Source organism: Nothobranchius furzeri, chromosome 8 (assembly GCF_043380555.1).
Source record: "Nothobranchius furzeri strain GRZ-AD chromosome 8, NfurGRZ-RIMD1, whole genome shotgun sequence".
Lineage (NCBI taxonomy): Eukaryota > Metazoa > Chordata > Actinopteri > Cyprinodontiformes > Nothobranchiidae > Nothobranchius > Nothobranchius furzeri.
The window spans coordinates 77,455,670-77,475,669 of record NC_091748.1 but is presented as its reverse complement, the minus strand read 5'-3'; the positions used below and the strand labels follow the sequence as shown (position 1 = coordinate 77,475,669).

The 20,000-nt window shown below is 42.8% G+C and overlaps 2 protein-coding genes across 5 annotated transcripts in view; both read left to right on the top strand.

Annotated features, from left to right (window-relative positions):
• Positions 1-6,823, top strand: part of mylk4b (myosin light chain kinase family, member 4b) — a 52,869-nt gene extending 46,046 nt beyond the window's left edge. For all 4 annotated transcript variants that reach the window (XM_054751993.2, XM_054751995.2, XM_054751996.2 and 1 more), the window contains 7 exons: positions 628-737; positions 817-958; positions 1,040-1,110; positions 1,181-1,309; positions 1,483-1,714; positions 5,747-5,795; positions 5,876-6,823. In XM_054751993.2, the coding sequence (XP_054607968.1) occupies positions 628-737; positions 817-958; positions 1,040-1,110; positions 1,181-1,309; positions 1,483-1,714; positions 5,747-5,791 (729 nt within the window). In that variant the 3' untranslated portion in view covers positions 5,792-5,795; positions 5,876-6,823. The remainder of the gene's footprint in view (positions 1-627; positions 738-816; positions 959-1,039; positions 1,111-1,180; positions 1,310-1,482; positions 1,715-5,746; positions 5,796-5,875) is intronic.
• Positions 6,824-10,346: 3,523 nt separating this feature from the next.
• gmds (GDP-mannose 4,6-dehydratase) overlaps positions 10,347-20,000 on the top strand; it is a 243,894-nt gene continuing 234,240 nt past the window's right edge. The window contains exon 1 of the mRNA XM_070554348.1: positions 10,347-10,570. Coding sequence (XP_070410449.1) covers positions 10,478-10,570 — 93 coding nt within the window. The 5' untranslated portion in view covers positions 10,347-10,477. The remainder of the gene's footprint in view (positions 10,571-20,000) is intronic.

The window sequence follows — 20,000 nt, the reverse complement described above, 5'->3', positions numbered from 1 at the left end:
TTTGGGCAAGACACTTAGCCCACGTTGCCTGCTGGTGGTGGTCGGAGGGACCGGTGGCGCCAGTGCTCGGCAGCCTCGCCTCTGTCAGTGCGCCCCAGGGCAGCTGTGGCTACATCGTAGCTCATCACCACCAGTGTGTGGATGTGTGTGTGAATGGATGAATGACACACTGTAGTGTAAAGCGCTTTGGAGTCCTTACTCTGAGAGGCGCTATACAAGTGCAGCTCATTTATCATTTATCATAAAGTTCAGTTTAAATGAGCTTCAGAGTCGACTAAATTCAAGATGGCTGCCACAGCTAATTAACATAAGCACGCGCAATAATAAAAGTGACAGCAATCATTATGGAAAACAGGATTTTTCAACTTCACATGACTAGATATTTCATCTCTGATCATCAAACTTAAACTCTGATCATCAGTAACTTAAAGTTACTTTAAGATTTGGTCAAAAACACTTTAATTTTGAGGAGATGTGTATTCCTTTAAAAGAACTTCAGACCTCTAAGTTTCTCCAACAACTCCGTCTATTCCTCATGCTCTTCACCAAGTAGTCTTCCACAACAAATCAAACCTCAACAAGTTCTCATGCAGAAGGATCTGAGGTTCAAACCTGCTCTCATCTCAGGAGGTGGTGAGGAACGAGATCCAGGTGATGAACCAGCTGAACCACGCCAACCTCATCCAGCTCTACGCCGCCTTTGAGTCACGCAATGACATCATCCTTGTGTTGGAGTAGTAAGTGTGTGATTGGAGGTCTTAGTGTGTGTTTCACACAACAGAGTTACAGGTTTCCCTGCTTCTGTCTCTGCCGCAGCGTGGAAGGAGGCGAGCTGTTCGACCGCATCATCGACGAGAACTATAACCTCACGGAGCTGGACACGGTCCTGTTCATACGCCAGATCTGTGAAGGGCTGCAGTACATGCACAAAAACTACATCCTGCATCTGGATCTGAAGGTAAAGCGGGCTAAAGGGCTTCCGGGTAACTCCTACTACCTCCATCTTCCAAACCCTAGCCAAACGTATGTCCTTTTTCAGCCAGAGAACATTCTTTGTGTCAGCAGAGCAACTAACAAGATCAAAATCATCGACTTTGGTCTCGCAAGAAGGTAAAACTTCATCTTGTCTGTTTTCCATCCCTGAGCACATCCGTCCTGATTCAGCTGCTGTCTTCACCAGATACAAGCCCAGGGAAAAGCTGAGGGTCAACTTCGGAACGCCGGAGTTTTTAGCTCCTGAAGTCATCAACTACGAGTTTGTTTCATTCCCAACCGACATGTGGAGTCTTGGAGTCATCACGTATATGCTGTGAGTTGATCTCATCAACATGATTTCCCCTGCGTGATTGCTAGCATTAGCTCTGTTAGCTCTCACAGTCTACAAGAGCAATTATCAGATCTTTATCAAACCCGTTTCTATGGAAACGCAAAGCCAAACAAAGCCACAACCAAGTCTCTGCTCTCCGCTTCCCGTCCGTCCAGGCTCAGCGGCCTGTCTCCTTTTCTGGGGGACGACGACAACGAGACGCTCAACAACATTCTGGCCTGTCAGTGGAACTTCGAGGAGGAGGAGTTCGCCGACATTTCCGATGAAGCCAAAGACTTCATCACGCGCCTGCTGGTGAAGAGCAAGAGCTGGAGGATGAGTGCCACAGAATCCCTCCGACACACGTGGCTCTCGGACCGGAACCTGCACTATCGACTACATCAGAAGGTAAAAATGACCTCTGACCTTTCAATAGGAACAGCTGTACTGATTGTGACTGACTAAAGCAAATACAAGTTTCATCATGATGTAAACTAGGAAGGAAATGCCCTCTGTGGTACAAAACGTCTCGGCAGCTTCATTTCACACATTTATTTTCTGTAAAAACTACTTTAAATCATAAACGGCAGTTTTATTTACCTTTAAATCTTTAAAGACCAAGTTCACTGGGAAACAATTTTTGACTTGTACTTTTTTAAGCAGGGAGGCTCAACAAGAACTTAGCCGTAACTCCTGTGATAGCGGCTGATAGACGTGAAGCTCTCGGATTAGAGAAGCCCCTCAGATCTACTAAAGGTTGTTGTTGATTTAGCGTCCAGGAGAGAGCAGAGCGCATCTCAGTTAGTAGAAGCTAACCGTTAGTGTTAGCAACTCCGCCACACAGCAGAACTCCGCCAGGTTTGTGTTATTTGTGGAGATGAAGCATCAATGCTGAAGAACAAACAGAGTCAGTGGTAGAGCCGTATTGCTGCTAGCCAATCAGAGAAGAGATGTCAGAGTGTCATGAAGTAAGACCCCAAAACCTGCCGTCTGAAGCTCACGTCTGATCTGGCTCACTTCTAGCTCCTGAAACCGGAGCGCCAGGGCTTTTTTTCCCCACAGAGATCAACTCACAAGACCTTCATTTACGCTAGAGACCACTGCACGCGTGTTGAAAAAACGAGTGACCGAGATCTATAACTTTCACACAAACAAAAACAGCAAGGAAACTTTTTCATTTTTTTATTTATTTGGGACCATAAGGATAATAAAAACGAGAACTACAATAAGAACCATTTTAATGATGATAATAAAAAATAATTCATCCACTTTCTTCTGCTTATCCGGAGTCGAGCCGCGGGGGCAGCAGCCCGAGTCGAGAGACCCAAACTTAACCCTCCCCGGCCACCTTGGCCAGCTCTTCCCAAGGCGTTCCCCGGCCAGGCGAGAAACATAGTCCCTCCACCGTGTCCTGGGTCTCCCTTTAGGTCTCCTCCCGGTAAGACGTGCGTGCCCAGAAAACCTCACCAGGGAGGCGTCCAGGAGGCATCCTGACCAGATGCCCGAGCCACCTCAACTGGCTCCTCTCGATGTGGAGGAGCAGCGGGTCTACTCTGAGCCCCTCCCGAATGACCGAGCTTCTCACCCTATCTCTAAGGGAGAGCCCAGACACCCTGTGGAGAAAACTCATTTCGGCCGCTTGTATCCGTGATCACGTTCTTTCGGTCACTACCCAAAGCTCATGACCATAGGTGAGGGTAGGAACGTAGATCTACCGGTAAATCGAGAGCTCTCTCTTCACCACGACAGACCGGTACAACAGACCGGGGAGAGCGGGCTGCAGAGGGCGACAGCGTCCTCTGCTGCCCGTGGATAAACGGAGAAGGAAGTGACGCCACCATCAGCGTCAGCCTGAGGAAGTCTGCAGCCGCAAACGAAACGTAGCGGAAAAACGGGTAACAAAACTGTTAAAAAAGAACTACAGCATGCAATTAGAAATACAACACAGCAAGAACACACCTAAGATGTTCAAAGAGAAATACGGACAACAAGGAACGAAGGACTTCCGCTGTTTGGAGCGATTACACCAAAAACGCGCACGTCTAAGAAACCACCTTCGCTTCTGTTTAAGATGTCAGGACGAAAACATCACACCCACAAGCCTACAGCTGAAAACACCGATCCGGACCCAGACAGCACAAATATATAATAGAAAGAGCATAAAGAGCACTAATCAAGGAGAGGATAAGGAACGTCATAACCAAACAGAAGCAAGTAGAAGACGAACTGGAAAGAAGACACCTGGACCTAAAAAGGAATTACAAACTCAAAAAACAAATGGAGGAACTAACTAAAGGAAACATGATGGAAAAACAGGAAAAAGAGTTCATAAAAGTAAAAGAAAGACACATTAAGAAGTTAAAAAAAACTCATAAACAAGAAAAAGAGGGGGGAAATACAAGGTAACTCCACACCAAACTCATGGGTATGTAACATCTCACAATACAAACTAACAGAAGCAGAGGAGAGCATATTAAAGAAAGGTTTAAATGTTGCAGTCACACCAAAAGAAATACCATATGATGAATTTATTGTAGCAACAGAACTAGCATGTCAACAGATCACAGATGAGGGAAAGAAAGCAGAACTCAGAAATAACGTAGTTGGGATATTAAAAAACAGCCAAATTCAACACAGTTCAATTCAATTCAATTCAAGTTTATTTATAAAGCGCCAAATCACGACAAGAGTCGTCTCAAGGCACTTCACATAATAAACATTCCAATTCAGGTCAGTTCATTAAGCCAATCAGAAATAATGTTTCCTATAGAAGGAACCCAGCAAATGACTTTACAGCAATCCTCATAAGAACAGCAATATTACAAAAGAAGAACAATCAGCCATGACAGCTTTATCCAAAAATGAACAGATAATTATTCTACCGGCAGACAGAGGAAGAACTACAGTAGTTATGGACAGAGAAAAATATAAACAACAGATGAAACAGATGTTAGAGGACAAAAATACATACAAAATACTTAAAAATGACCCAACAGAAAACATTAAGAAAAACATGAAAAAAATACTGAAGCTACTACAAGAAAAAGAAAGATTTTTTTTTATTTGAGACTCGCCGAACGGCATTGAATTCACAGATAAAAAAGATGTGGGTTCAACTTTCATTTTGGAACAATTTTTCAAGCAAGGGAAGGGAATGATCTGAGCATGCAGGAGGACTGACCCATCATAAACCTTTGTCGGCTGTGCTGAAGAGAAAGGTACAGAACCAAATTATTTAATTAATTAGCTGCGTGTTCTCCTGTCCTCTGTCCTGCGGGCCACACACACACACACACACACACACACACACACACACACACACAAGGGACTGTCTCGGCTGTTATTTTCGTTAAGGAGTGTGCACGTACAGCATGCGCGCCTCGTGCACGAGCCTACTATTGAAGCTGCTGTTACGCTTTTGGCCTGAGGGGGCGATCGTGAGCATAAAAATTCAAAAGTCCGTAAAGTCCCTTTAAGTAACGAAAATAGAAAAAATGCTGGAAGTGCTGCAGGGGTGTAAGAAATTTTCTCTGGTGCTCTTCAGCCAAGGGATCCACATAAATGCTGGCAAAAGGAGATCTGAGGCACTCAGGAGATACAAAAATAAAAAGCCTTTATTAGTACATGGCTTAAATAGTTAAAAACATAAATGCCGACACTTTTCAGCCCACAGGGCCTTCGTCAGGGCTCAAAATGTTTGTAGGTTCTCTCACTTTATATCCTATGGCAGTGCATTATAAAGACACAAATCATGGAAGCTGTAACTCTTAAAATCACAGGGACTGAACATATAAAACATTCAATTAGAGGAGGAGATAGGCTTAAAAACTCTTGCACGGAGAATCATTTTGGATTTATACACTAAAAGCTACTAATTTCCCTGGTCTTAATGGAGAATTTTGCTCCTTATTTGTAATTTTAAGTTTTCTTACCATTTTTGTACCATATTTACTTAGAATTTTTTCTGAAATTCTCTCAGTGTAATCTAATATTTGTAAGTATTCATCCGTACAATAGGATTGTTTAGATGTTACGTTTTTTGTGTTATACTGGTCATCCAATCATGATGCTGTCTACCTGCCCAACTTCAGCAGGTGTCACTGATTAGCCTTCTTAACATGAAAGTGAGAGAACCTACAATCATTTTGAGCCCTGACGAAGGCCCTGTGGGCTGAAACGCGTCGGCATTTATGTTTTTAACTATTTAAGCCATGTACTGAGAAAGGCTTTTTATTTCTGTATCTCCCGAGTGCCTCAGATCTCCTTTTGCCATCACAAACGGGGTATTTTTGTTTATGTATTGGTCCATTTAGTTGTTTTTTCAGCGCTAGAAAAAGTATTTATTTTTCCTGCATCTTTTAATTTTATAAGTTCAGTTTTTTTTAGAAATCTGTTTAAAGAATGTTCTCAAAGTCTCTGTAAAAACATTTTTCTGTGCAGAAGAAGAAGTGCCACTCCACCCGTGCTCCTCAGCCAGAGAGCTAAACAGGTGAGGTTCACTTCCTGTCAGCTTGTGCGTCGCTGAGCTCGTGAGACGATTTGGATTTTTGTGTATTTTTTCTCTTTTAGAAACGCCGCGGCTCTCGGATCTCCTTGTGACATCGCAGGGCCCCGGAGCCCAACTCTGGACCAATTCTGCTTGTTGACAGATTATTGCTCACAGCCTCACATCTCTATCGTCGCATCACGTAGGTCTGACGCTGGCATTCACCTGAACCTGTGAGGATCGTGTCAGATACTGTAAACCCTGAGTCACTTTAGTAAATATCAAATTTGCTGCTGGCAAAACTGAAATCATCAAACTGTCATCAAACAAATACATGTCCAGGTGTTTTTTTTTTTTTTTTGCTCTGCTCTGTTTTTGCCACTTTGTCCAAAATTCAACAATCTAGGCAGGACGATTTTCATTTGATCATTTGTTTTGGTTAAGTCTGTTTTAAAGCATTTATTTTAATTTATGAGTCTTATAATACAGTTATTTGTGTCAAACGTAATCCCCACACCACTAATTTATTTTGTACATAGCTGCTCTTTCTCCACGTTGAGACCTTTTACTCTGCAGAGCGTCATCACCTTCTGTTTGCGTCCATGTTTGTTTGGTTTTGCAGTTTGGAGCATCCTTCTCACCTTCCGTGAAGGCATAACTAACAACACACACTACCTACGAATGACTCGCGCTTATGATTGGAGTGTTCCTTTATCCACTGGCTCAACACCAGACTGTACTTGAAAGCTTTTTTTTCAGACTCAAACGGGATTTTGCATTTGTTCTCAACAACGTTTGGTTTGAGGAGCGAAGACGACGCCCATCACTGCTCTGATGTGTCGTTCCCCTGAAGGAACATAGAGTTAGAACATAATTTTTAGTTCTGGGCTGTTTCACTTTGAATGAAAAAGCTTTGTGTTTTAAACATTTCTTCGTCAGAATTTATATGATTTTTTTTTCAAGTTTTTTGTGAAAACATGAAATTTAAATAATTGTAGAGCATATTAATAAAAGATGCACATAAGAAAGAATGAGTGTTTGATTTGTTTAAAGGTGGAATATGAAACACGGACACCACAGCGACATCTAGTGAGCGGAGGTTGTAGCAGCAACAATAGAACTATGGGTGTTTCTCATTGTCAAGGAACCTCGCCATGATGTCTTGGCCCCGCCCCGGTTGCCTAGGAGATACGTCATCGGGAGCTGCCAAGACGTGTTCTAATGTTCATGTTCTACTGAGGCGTGTGTTCTCCGTTTGTTAGCCGTTTAGCTAGCTAAGCGAGGATACACGGGAGGTGTCTTGTAGCCTAGCCTTGGTCAAAAAATACCCAGAAGCCGGCAGCTACTTCGGGGACAATTTTCAAGTTTAAAAGTAAGTCAGCTAATTTAAAATGTTTTTTTAAGATCCAAAGAAGTTATCTATGGTTGGTTAGTTGCTTAGTGGTTGCAGCTTCGGTGGCTAGCGGGTAGTAACTCACTTATATATTTAATTTAAACATATATTTAAACAGGTCTCGGGTTCCAGAGCCAATGCAATGTGTCGAGGTGAGTCCGACTATATCTAGCCGGTACCGCTCAACCTCTGCCACAAGCTCCGGCTCCTTCCCCGCCAGCGAGGTGACGTTCCATGTCCCAAAAACTAGTTTTCTTGTCCGGGGATTGGACCGCCAAGGCTCCCGCCTTGGTCTGCCACCCGATTCGCATTGCACCGGACCCTTCATGTTCCTCCTGCGGGTGGTGGGTCCACAGTTGGACGAGCCCATGTATCCGGTTCGGGCTGGGCCCGGCCGGGCCCCATGGGCGAAAGCCCGGCCACCAGGCGCTCGCTCACGGGCCCCAACCCCAGGCCTGGCTCCAGGGTGGGACCCCGGTAACCCTCCGGGCCGGGTACTCCGACTCTTCGTTTTAACCGCCATGAAAGATCCTTCGAACCGTTCTTTGTCTCACCCTTCACCTAAGACCAATTTGTCATGGGAGACCCTACCAGGGGCACTAAGTGCCCCAGACAACATAGCTCCTAGGATCATTAGGGCACTCAAACTCCTCCACCACGATAAGGTGACGGTTCAAGGCCGAAATGAGTTTCCTCCGTAGGGTGGCCGGGCTCAGCCTTAGAGATAGGGTGAGGAGCTCGGACATTCGGGAGGGACTCGGAGTAGAACCGCTGCTCCTCCGGATCGAAAGGAGCCAGTTGAGGTGGTTTGGGCATCTGGTCAGGATGCCTCCTGGACGCCTCCCCGGGGAGGTGTTTCGGGCATGTCCTGCCGGCAGAAGGCCCCCGGGTCGACCCAGGACACGTTGGAGAGGTTACATCTCCAATCTGGTCCGGAAACGCCTTGGGGTCCTGCCGGAGGAGCTGGTGGACAAGGCTGGGGAGAGGACGGCCTGGAGCTCCCTAGTTGGGATGCTGCCCCCGCGACCCGGACCCGGATAAGCGGAGGAAGACGAGACGAGACGATATATTTAAACATGTACACAATTTAAAAAGTCGGCCGCTTAAAGGGTTATGAGATTTGGCTTACCGTTTCCTGGTTGTTGGAGAAGGCTTTGAGAGGAGGGTAAATCATGGCTGGCTGAGCGGGTCGAGTGAGGGTCCGAGGTAATGGGTGGGAGCTGAGCACCAGAGTCCGAGATGTCCAGGTTGGCAGGTGGGGGTTGGAGAGCAGGCGGTCAGGGGTGAGCGACGGGGCTGGCAGGTAGGGTTAGAATCCAATGAGTCTATTTCCTGATGATGAAGGTTGGCTCGGGGAAGAGAAGTTCCTGAGGAGGTCGGAGGGAACAGGACAGGTAAGTACAGGGAGGCGAGGTACACAGGAGATAAAAACGAACTTAGATACAGGCAAGGAGCTGGCAAGAGTACTATCCAATACTGAGTAATCATCCGGCAGTGATGAGTAATCCCGACGCTCCTTAAATCCCCTGACCACTGATGAGCAGATCAACGGCAGCTCCTCTCCGGACACACCCACTCAGCACAACACAGAGGTTAACTCAGCACAGACCATGACACCAGTAGGCTTTGATTACTGGACCTCGGGGACCTGCTGGGGGTGTAGGGACTAAGAAGATCACCAATGTAGGATGGTGCTTGTCCATGTAAGGCCCTATAGACCAGAACCAGAATCTTGAAATGAACCCTGAAGTTGACTGGCAGCCAGTGAAGCTGGAGGAGAAGCGGGGTGATGTGGGTGTGTTTGGAGGACTTGGTCAGAAGCCGAGCACAGGCGTTCTGAACCACCTTGTTTAACAGCAATACTACAGCGATACAAGATGACTTCATCATTGTTTCTAATAATCAACTCAGGTTTTCTCAGCGATGTTGAAATGAAAAAAAAAGTTTTGTCTGCATCTTTGGCACATTAAAGATAGCTCCATATAAAATATTCAAAACGTTTTTTTACTTTTGGAGATACCATGAACTAAAGTAAGTCACTATTGCTGCCAAACTGAAGTAGAAATAAATCAGCCTAATAAGTTTGGAAATAAAAGGAACATTTAATGAAAAACTGTTTCATAAAAATATTAATTGAACAGTAAAACAACAAATCTATGCATTAAAAGGCAAAAAACGAAAGAAAACCTTACATTATGGGCAACATCATCACGAGTCAGGTGTTTAATTTTTTGTTTGAATGATTTATGATTGTATCTTAATCAAACAGATTGTATTTTCAATAACAATAACCATGCTGCTAACAACGCCAATGTTAACTTAACATTTTAATGATGAACAAATAGTATTAACAGAATAAAAAAAAGTTTCTAACGCTTTTATTTTGAAAGATCTCCATAATTGGCTGTGGTCTAAATCTGTAAAAGGTTAATCAGACTTATTTTAAGGAAGTGATTTGGGAGAATTTTGCCATATATGACTATTGTAATTACTATATTATTAAACATATGACTAAAAGCTCCCAACAGTGTTCACAGACTGCTCTATTGTTGGTCTTTCTGGCAAAAAAGGATGTAACTGAATAAGATAAGATAAGATAACCTTTATTAGTCCCACAAGTGGGAAATTTGTTTCGTGTACAGCCAAGTAAAAGTAAGGTAAAAGTTATGCAGCAGAGGGAGAAAACACTAAAATACAATAAGTTCAATCGTAATGAGATAAAATAAACTCCATACAATAATACAAGAACTAAGTACTAAGTAATAAAAGTAATAAAAGCAGAAAAACATGTGGGTTCGTTTCTTCTATTTTTTGTTCGAAAATAAGTGTTGTTGAATGTATTTTACTGTTAATTATCTTCATCTTTATTGGTTCTCTAACCTTTTACCACCAGCCACAGTTTTATCTCAGCAGATTGTCCATTCCCTATAATTCTCTAGAGTTTAATGCTTATTGTGTTCACGACGTTTAGTTTAATTATCTAATTAAAACAATTTTAACAATTAAAACCAAACATTTGTGTTACGTGACTCCGGACAGTTCCTCTCCTGATCTAGAGAGGGCGCTGCCGCAATCACCACCACTCCTATTAAGCCCCGCCTCCTACAACAAAAACGGTCCTCTCCCCGCTTCCTATTGGCTGGCGACACCGCGCTTCCTCCTACGTTGCACTCTGAGCAGCTGTGTATGGTGTACGGATGCTGAGGATTTCTTTTGGTACTCAGGTTCTGGGCACTCGGTTCCGACTGGCTTTTTTTGTCGCCGCAGACCGTAAACTATTAACCGCAAAGAGATGGCTCAGAGCTCCGAAGCCGCCAACGCCCGCTCACCGTTAAACGGTGAAAAGAAGAGGAACGTTGCTGTCATCACCGGCATCACCGGGCAGGTACGATACAGGACAGTAAATATGTGTATGCAAAGTAAACGCTGCATAAATTATCCTTTATTTTTGTGCTTTTGTTACTTTTGATCCTATAAAAACTAAGCTTTGTTTAAAAAAGGCGCCTCTGCCGGTGTCACAGAGTTCTAGTTCAGGTGCTGAGTCACAAAAGTCAAGTTTAAGTGGCGTTTCCGACCCGCACCTCGGGTGTGTGATTAGGAGATAAAGCAGAGGTATTTACTCAACCAGGAAACACGCCGTGTTACTGAACACCGCTGCTGTTCGCCCTGGAGGCTGTGCTCAAGCTGATTCACAGGCGGAAAACAAGTCTGTCGGGGTCAAAGGAGACTCGTTGCTTCTGGACAGGGCCGTTTCTAGCATTGTGGGGGCCCTATGCAAGATATTGTTCTTGGCCCCCCTATTTTGAAAAACTGCAATTGATGATCTATAAACACACCATGAATTGTCACAAACTGCAAGCAAACATGGTACAGTGTTAAAATTTAACACTCACTCAAGAAATATAACTAACTAATAAAAACTAGAAAGCAGTCAGAGTGCAGACCTCCACCCTGGGAGGGGTGTTCACATCACACATCCCATAATAAAGGAGCTGGTGCATGTGAACAAGTACGACAGCAATTGATTAAAGGTTCCTGTATCAAGACAAGTGGTCAAGATCACAATCTGATGGTCTGAGATTGAATTATTTTAGGATAACTCTGGTTTTGTTGGGCTGTTAACATTTAAAGCTGGTGTGTGGTTTATAATTGGGATTTAAAACCAAAGCAGTAACTGTAGTTAAAAAAGCATTTGATTTTTCTTCAGAAATTTCTGAATAGAAAATGTAAATGTATATGAAAAAAATCTGAAATAGCAGAAATCAAGCGTAACATGTATTACAACCTTTTATTGATTTATTTACATGTACAACTTTCAGTGTTTGAGTTTCCGTAGATAATGTCTCTCAGTGTTCAGGTGTTTTTAGCTGTTGTGGTGTTCTGCAGAGCAGTTCTTGTCCTGCTGCAGACTAAACAATTTCTTGCACTCTTTGCACATCCAGGGAGTGTTTATTTTATTTAATATTTTTTGCACAGAGTGTACCTGTTTCACCCGACCTGCCCTCTGTGCTTTGTCTATTCCTTCTCCACTGGTCCAGGGGGCAGGGATGCGACCTTGAGTGGAGGTTACTGGAGGGTTTTCATCCTGTGCACAGTGCTGCTCCTGAAATTGTTGATGTTTCATGGTCTCCTGCTGCTAGTTGTTGCTGATTTGTTGTGGAGCTGGTGGTGAGAGGCAGCTGATAGCCAGGGGTTCTTCTGGGGATAAATCTGGGTGTCGTGGGTCGACGGTACCTGGGTCTGACTTTGTTGTCCAGGAGTCCAGAGATGTGGAGCATCTCCATCAGTCTCCTGTCTCTGATATTGCCTGTTGCTAGTGATGGTGGATGGCTCTTCATCAGAAGAATCTCTAAAATTATAAATACATGAAAGTTGTCATGGTGTGAAAATTTAACCTCACAGTTATTGCGACCAAAATTGTCACGGTTTTCGGTATTATCGCGGTATTCTTTTAAACGTGCTACATTTCCAGACAACTAAATAAACCCTGTATGTCAGGAAAATTTGTCCTCGGTTTGTGGCTAAAGTTTTGCCTAAAATGTGTTATTTTGTAATTATGTTGTTTGTTTACATTTTTCTTCCCCTTTAGTCTTTAAAATACCAATATTTGCCCATAACTTCTTATTTTTTGTCTGTTTGATGTCATCATTTTAAAAATATTACATCAGATGATACTCAGTACTCAAGTAGCCTTCTAATCAGATACTTTTTTACCCTTACTTGAGTAATAAACCCTATATCAGGAAAGTATTGTCCTCGGTTTGTGTCCTTCCAGTGAGCTTTGCAGATGTGGGAAAATGTCATCAGGCAGTAATCGTTGTTAAATTCATAATTATTCTCGGAGAGAGACCAACTCTTATCTGCCCCTGGGAGCCCCGTAATGCATAGCGTCATTTCAACATGGCGGTGTCCGCGACACGGTTTATTTGCAGGGAGCGGCGCTGCGGCTGCTTTATATAGCGACTCGTTGCATTCTCCCTCAACCCAAATCCTCGGATCACACATTTTAGCTAAAACGCTAACGTTAGCTTGCCTTGCGTTGACTGTAGAGTTGTGGGTGATGGTCACGCAGATGTGTCATGAGATTTGAAGCGTTGCTGCCTTTCACAGACACTTTTTCTGCACGTGCTGCAAACAGGACAGCCGTCTTCTATCAACTGTCCCTCGGCATTCTTCAAATATCCAAAAGATGCCCGTACTTCCCACTTTGTCTTGTTTGAGGGATAATAAATGTCCTGTGCGCTGCCGTCTCCTCCTTTGACCATTATTTCAGCTTTAGCTTCAAGAAAGTTTTGGTTGTAAACAACAAAGTGCGCATGTGCCGCCGGCAACTTCAGCAGATGATACGGTGGCTGGTAAGGGTCACCGCGCGTACACCGCAGCCACGGTAATCCACCGAGATACTTTATTTTAAAAAAAACAAGACGGTTATTATTATTATCAACTTTTTTTTACCGGGGTTTACCGCTACACCGGTTACCGTGACAACCCTAAAAAACATCAGATTTTATAAAACATACTCAAGTGGTAAATACTAGAAAATGAAAACTGTAAAAAAAATTATTCAATAAAATACAGAACTAAAGCTAGAAATATATTTGAACTAGGGCTGCACGATATTAGGAAAACCTGCGATATTTGATAACAGTGCTTAATATTGCGATATCGATATTACTCACGATAAATGAACAAATACTAAAGTATGCAGTGTTGATGTCGTCTGGCGTGTGACGTCTGCTCTGGGTTCAAAGCAAACAAAAACTAATGCATGAATTCCATTACAACATAGGGCTGGGCGATATATCGATATTTTTTAAATATCGGTATAATTTTTAAACAAGATATAAGATGACTTTATATCTTTATATTGATATAACTGGCCAAACTGCTATGCTAGCGATTAGCCGCTATGCTAGCGACATGTTGCTCCGTTTCTAAGCGGCTATTACGTGTATTCTCACAAGTTTGCTCAGTCTGAGAGCCTCTGGGTAAATGTGCTGCTCTAAACTTTGCATTTGGCCTACTGGTTTTTAATTATTTGGGGACGTTCAATGCCAACGTAGTTCTGTTTTCCATCCTGCTTATGCGGAGAGACGAGCCAAACCCCTCCCTCCCCTGTGTAATGAGGAAATGGCTACGGAAAGCCGGAGTGGCCAAATGAACTGAGACATATTGTAAGGGTTTGACTAGTAAACTATAGAGCTCCGGACCCCACGTGACTCTCAGTTAGTGGACGCCATTTTGGCATGCAAAAAAGGTAAACAAACACGGATGTAACCATGAACATGAACGGGATCCGCTTGGATTTTACTTCGTCGGAGTTTACTTCACACTTTAAAACAGAAGAAATCGTTTTATATAGTCAGAAATTAAATAGACTAAACATCTCCGACCCTTACCGTGCCCCTGGGATACTTTTTAAAAACGCCAGAAGCTGTCGGAGCAGACTTCTTACCGGACCTGGCCGGGGAACCCCTTGGGATTCCCCCGGCCGGAGGAGCTGGGGAGAGGTCTGGGACTCTCGACTCTACTGCCCGCTCCGACGCCAGAAGCTGTCGGAGCGGACTTCTTACCGGCACAACACCGGACCTGACCGGGGAACCCCTTGGGATTTACCCGGAGGAGCTGGCTCCGGCAGCTGGGGAGAGGGAAGTCACGCTACTGCCCCTGCAACCCGACTCCGGATACGCGGATGAAAATGGATGGATGGACGGACAAATAACAGATTTACACGTAAGTAGTCTCGGTGAGACGGATAATAGCAATCCAAAGTGCTTTTTATGTGTGATCTGACAATTGATCAACCATTGCTTAAAAATTAAATACAGCTTAGCCGGTTAATTGCTGTGATCATAAAACACGTAAACGGCAGCACGCAGAACTCACGAGGCAACGTTTTACGTGACGTTTACTTGCTGCTATGAGTAATAAGACAGAAAAAGCCACACCAAAATAAGTTTAGGAAGCCCACTAAGAATCTTAATAAAAGCATTTAAAATAAATACCATACACAGTTGAGGAAACGTTGGTTTAAGTACCTGATATGAAGCGGTCGCTGCATAAGCGAAAACCTTTACTCTCGGGGTCCCACAGTTTCATTTTCGCCCGGTCACTAGCGCGTTTTATTACAATGATCCAACGTTTGCGGCGCTCCGGATCTTGGGGAATCCTGTAGATGGCTCATTCCTTATGTCGTCCGCGTCTGTTCTGCATCCTGGGGCACAACAGGAATCTACCATATTTCCCGTTTGATTGAGTTTTCTGACAATAACAAATAGTCCAGCTGCCGGCTTCTGCCTGCCAAATGGCGCTGTTTCGATTTGAACTGTTGCATGCCGGGAGAAGTGACGTCAGCTCCCGGAGCTCTATAGGGTTACCGTTTTATTTTGAAGGCGAACTCAACGGGTGAGAAATGTTGTTCCGGTTCCGTTTTTTCCGCTCTGGTTTGCTATGCTAGTAAATACTCCGTTACGAGTGATTCTGATGAAAAAGTTGAGTTTGTAAGGTGTGAGTTATGGCGACAGTAGCCCGAAAATAACACTCATAAAAGAGCAACCAGAGACTGAATCATTACAGTATAATCGCTGATATGAGCCAACACTGCTAACTAATAACTAGCAACTAGTTAATAACTAGTTTTTCTAATAACTAATAACTCCATGGTGCATGACCCATGTGATCTCCAGTAGATGCAATTACATCATCGTACATTTAGCTTAACATGATGGATTTTTTTTTCTCTGGACAAGACCTATACAATATGGGCCACCTCTAGATGAAATTAAAAATAATTTTACATTAATTATAAATATATAATTAAAAAGTGCCTGTGGGACATTTGATACACCTCTGGCTCTCAACTGTGTGCATGTGCGTGTGTGTGTGTGTGTGTGTGCGTGCGTACGTGCGTGCGTGTGTGTGTGTGTGTGTTAGCAGACAGCTGTACCTGTGTTACTAAAGCTCAGACTGGTAGAGAATAGGCACTACGGTTAAAGTTTGACAAGAATCAATACATTTTTATGCATTTAACCTACTGATTTATGTATATAATTTCTCAAGAGCTTGAAGTGAGTTAACTTGTCAACAGTTTACAGGAGGAAAAATATCGAGATATATATCGTATATCGGAATTCAGCTTAAAGATATCGAGATATAAGTTTTGGTCCATATCGCCCAGCCCTATTACAACATAACATTTTTATTGCAAAAATATGCAGCTGCACCTGCTACTGTATTAGCAGCTGCACCCGCTACTGTATTAGCAGCTGCACCCGCTACTGTATTAGCAGCTGCACCCGCTACTGTATTAGCAGCTGCACCCGCTACTGTATTAGCAGCTGCACCTGCTACTGTATTAGCAGCTGCACCCGCTACTGTATTAGCAGCTGCACCCGCTACTGTATTAGCAGCTGTACCCGCTACTGTATTAGCAGCTGCACCCGCTACTGTATTAGCAGCTGCACCCGCTACTGTATTAGCAGCTGCACCCGCTACTGTATTAGCAGCTGCACCCGCTACTGCATTAGCAGCAGCTGCACCCGCTACTGCATTAGCAGCAGCTGCACCCGCTACTGCATTAGCAGCAGCTGCACCCGCTACTGTATTAGCAGCTGCACCCGCTACTGTATTAGCAGCTGCACCCGCTACTGTATTAGCAGGTGCACCCGCTACTGTATTAGCAGGTGCACCCGCTACTGTATTAGCAGCTGCACCCGCTACTGTATTAGCAGCTGTACCCGCTACTGTATTAGCAGCTGCACCCGCTACTGTATTAGCAGGTGCACCCGCTACTGTATTAGCAGCTGTACCCGCTGCTGTATTAGCAGCTGTACCCGCTGCTGTATTAGCAGCTGCACCCGCTGCTGTATTAGCAGCTGTACCCGCTACTGTATTAGCAGCTGTACCCGCTACTGTATTAGCAGCTGCACCCGCTGCTGTATTAGCAGCTGTACCCGCTACTGTATTAGCAGCTGCACCTGCTACTGTATTAGCAGCTGCACCCGCTACTGTATTGGCAGCTGCACCCGCTACTGTATTGGCAGCTGTACCCGCTACTGTATTAGCAGCTGCACCCGCTACTGCATTAGCAGCCGCACCCGCTACTGTATTAGCAGCCGCACCTGCTACTGTATTAGCAGCACAACAACAAACTGCAAGCATGCAGTTTCTCAGTGACTTTAAAACATCACCTCCACCATAAAACTTTTTCTGATGCTCCAAATACAGAAAAACATCCCTTACCAGGGTTTTCTGAATAAATAAAAATATCAGAAAATAAGTTTAAATGTTAAATAATAGTTAAAATCACTTAAATGTAACAGCAAATTCTCTCATTGCTACTGAACATTTTCTCCACTTATGTGGTTGTGATATAAGGCTGTTGCTGTAATTGGGAAGTGAACTGTGCTGGGCCAAACTAGGAGAATATTAAGATTTTCTGTCAAGTTTACCTAGATCTTAAAAAGCAGCTCAGATGATGAAACTGCAACTAAGATTCTGATAACAAGCTAACAAATTGAACTAGCTCCTCTAAGATAACCGGCTAGCAGAGCTTCTGACTGACAGTTTATGTGCAGCAGCAAATCAACTATCCTGATTAACAAGGTTATAAAAGCTCATTAATGAAAAATCACTTTGATGTGTGGGGGAACTTTTCCAGGCCCTCTTTAGCAGCTCAGGGTGGGACTGGGAGGAGAGTGCTGTAGCCTTTTAGCTGGAAGCTAACCGGAGCCTGGGGCTAACGGTGGGTTTGTTCACCAGCACGTGTCGGAGTCAGCCCGGTTATTATCAGCTGCTTAACGACACCGAGCGGAGTCACGTTCACGTTTGAAAGCAGCGCTGATTCCAGAAACCTCAGCACAAAGTGCTTTCGTTAATCTGAGCCAGCATGACGAACAAGGGAACGGCGCCGCTAACTCAGTTCGGGTGTTGCATTCCACCCATCCTAAGGGTCTACGTAGGGGGTGGGCGTATTACGTGAACGGACCCATCTGATTGGCCGCATAGGGTTAGCTACATTTGATTGGTCAAATAATACTTCCGCGTAAAAAACAGAGCTGGTTTACAAAAAGTTGATGTATGACACGGATGGAAATGTTTGAACCAAACATTTATCGCTGTTTTTGACGTGCTTTGCGATGGGCCTATCGCACGTCCTGTTATCGCGATGACGATAATTTTTCTATATATTGTGCAGCCCTACTGTTGAAGCACAGCTTGTAGATTTTACTTTTGTCCATATAAACATCAGTCAGTGACCGCTGTTCTTTTTCCTTCAATGGGAGGGTATAAAAATACTTGAGGACTAAAATGAATAACTATTAAATTCCACATACTATATTAAATAAGTAATTTATTAATGTTATTTCTCTTCAGTAATCCAGAGGGCATCAGCCTCTGTTATTCATTCATGCCATTTTTATGATAATGATCCCAGTCTGTAGATTATTCCCATGCAGAGCTATAACATTATTTTGCTGTCATTCATTTTCTTTCCAGAACAACTTCACTGACACGTTTTAAATAAGAAGCACAGACCTGAATCATCCCAGTGTTTGCTCTCAGTCTTTAGTGGGGATTTTTTAGTCCAAAAATAAAGTCAAAATTAGATTTGGGGCTTGATCCTCTGGAGGTTTCTTCCTGTTATAAAGGGAGTTTTCCTCTCCACAGTCGCTGCATGCTTGCTTAGTATGAGGATTGCTGTAAAGACTCTGACACTAGTCAGTGACTCGATGCAACCTGCTGGGTTCCTTATAAAGGAAACTTGTTACTGATTGGCTTAATGACCTGACCTGTACCTGTAGTGCCTTTAGATGACTCATGTCGTGATTTGGTGCTGTATAAATAAACTGAGTTGAATAGAATTTTTTTGCTGTAGTTACTGATATGTTGAATTATTATTTATTATTAATATTAACTATATTATTACACTCTTTAAGGTTTATAATTATAGAGATGATAGAAATGCAAAAACACATAAAAATTCATAGGGCCCTAGTGTTACTGCCCCAAAATAATGAATGAAAATAAAAATAATATTCTACTTTTTCATCAGAATACTCTGAAATATCACAATTTTATATCTGAGGCCCAATCACGAGTGCTTTGAGTGGCTGGTACCGTAACCCCTCCACGTACTGGGTCTTTTTCCTTACCACATGAAGCGCTGGGCCAAGATAAAGACCTAATGGTTTTATTGTTTTGGTAGGATGAGCCGCTGCACTCATCAGCTGGTTTTAGAGGCCTGAGACCTTCAGGGTAAATGCTGTTAACCAGTAAAACGACGTGCACAGCGAGCAACAATTTTATTAGGCATCTAAACAAGAAACAAAGCTTTTTGTGTCAGTTTTTTAATGTACCTAATATTTTGTTACACATGAGGAATCTTTACCTGCTCTACTTACCAAAACCATTTTTATCTGATTAGGTTTTTACATCCATATCTCCCTGTTAGACAGCACGTAATAGTTCTCACTGGATGTGATGTTGAAAGAAGCCAAACTCTAGTTTGAAAAGTATAATTCTGACGTTTTATCGTTCCTCTCAGGTGCAAAGAAAAATTAAAAGTTCCAGTAAGCTCAGAGAAACATTTCTAACAAGCTAAGAACATAAATTACTCCCTAAAGCAGCTTTAAACACAATCATTTGTAGTAGTTTGTGTGAAATTAGAGTTCACATAGGTCAGCTCTGGCCGCCAGGGGGCACCAAAACCCAGAGCAAAATGTACTGAGATAAAATATCCTTTAAAGCTGAACGAGCAAATTCTAAAACCATTAAAATAAAAACAAATCGATTATATGGAAGCTTAGAAGCAATAGTTTTATTATAAAATGAAGTCTCTTGATGATTAAATTAAAAATGATTAAACAATACAGAAATGTCAGAGTTTACAATTTCAGGACGCTTTTATGTTAGAAAATTATCACAAATAATTTTAGGGTACATATATATATATATGAATATATATATATATATATATATATATATATATATATATATATGAATATATATATATATATATATATATATATATATATATGTATATATATATATGAATATATATATATATATATATGAATATATATATATATATATATGCATATATATATGAATATATATATATGCATATATATATTCATTAGTCTCTGTAAGCAAATGTTGGTCTAGAATTCAGCTTCCTCTACACTCCACTCTTCCAGGACTACCATCCAGTCAAATGTAGCTGGTTTAACACGCCTAATAATGAGCGAGTTCCCATCAGGATTCTGCAGAATTCCTGCAGGACGGTGCAGTTATCCACCCTGTTGTTGCTGTTG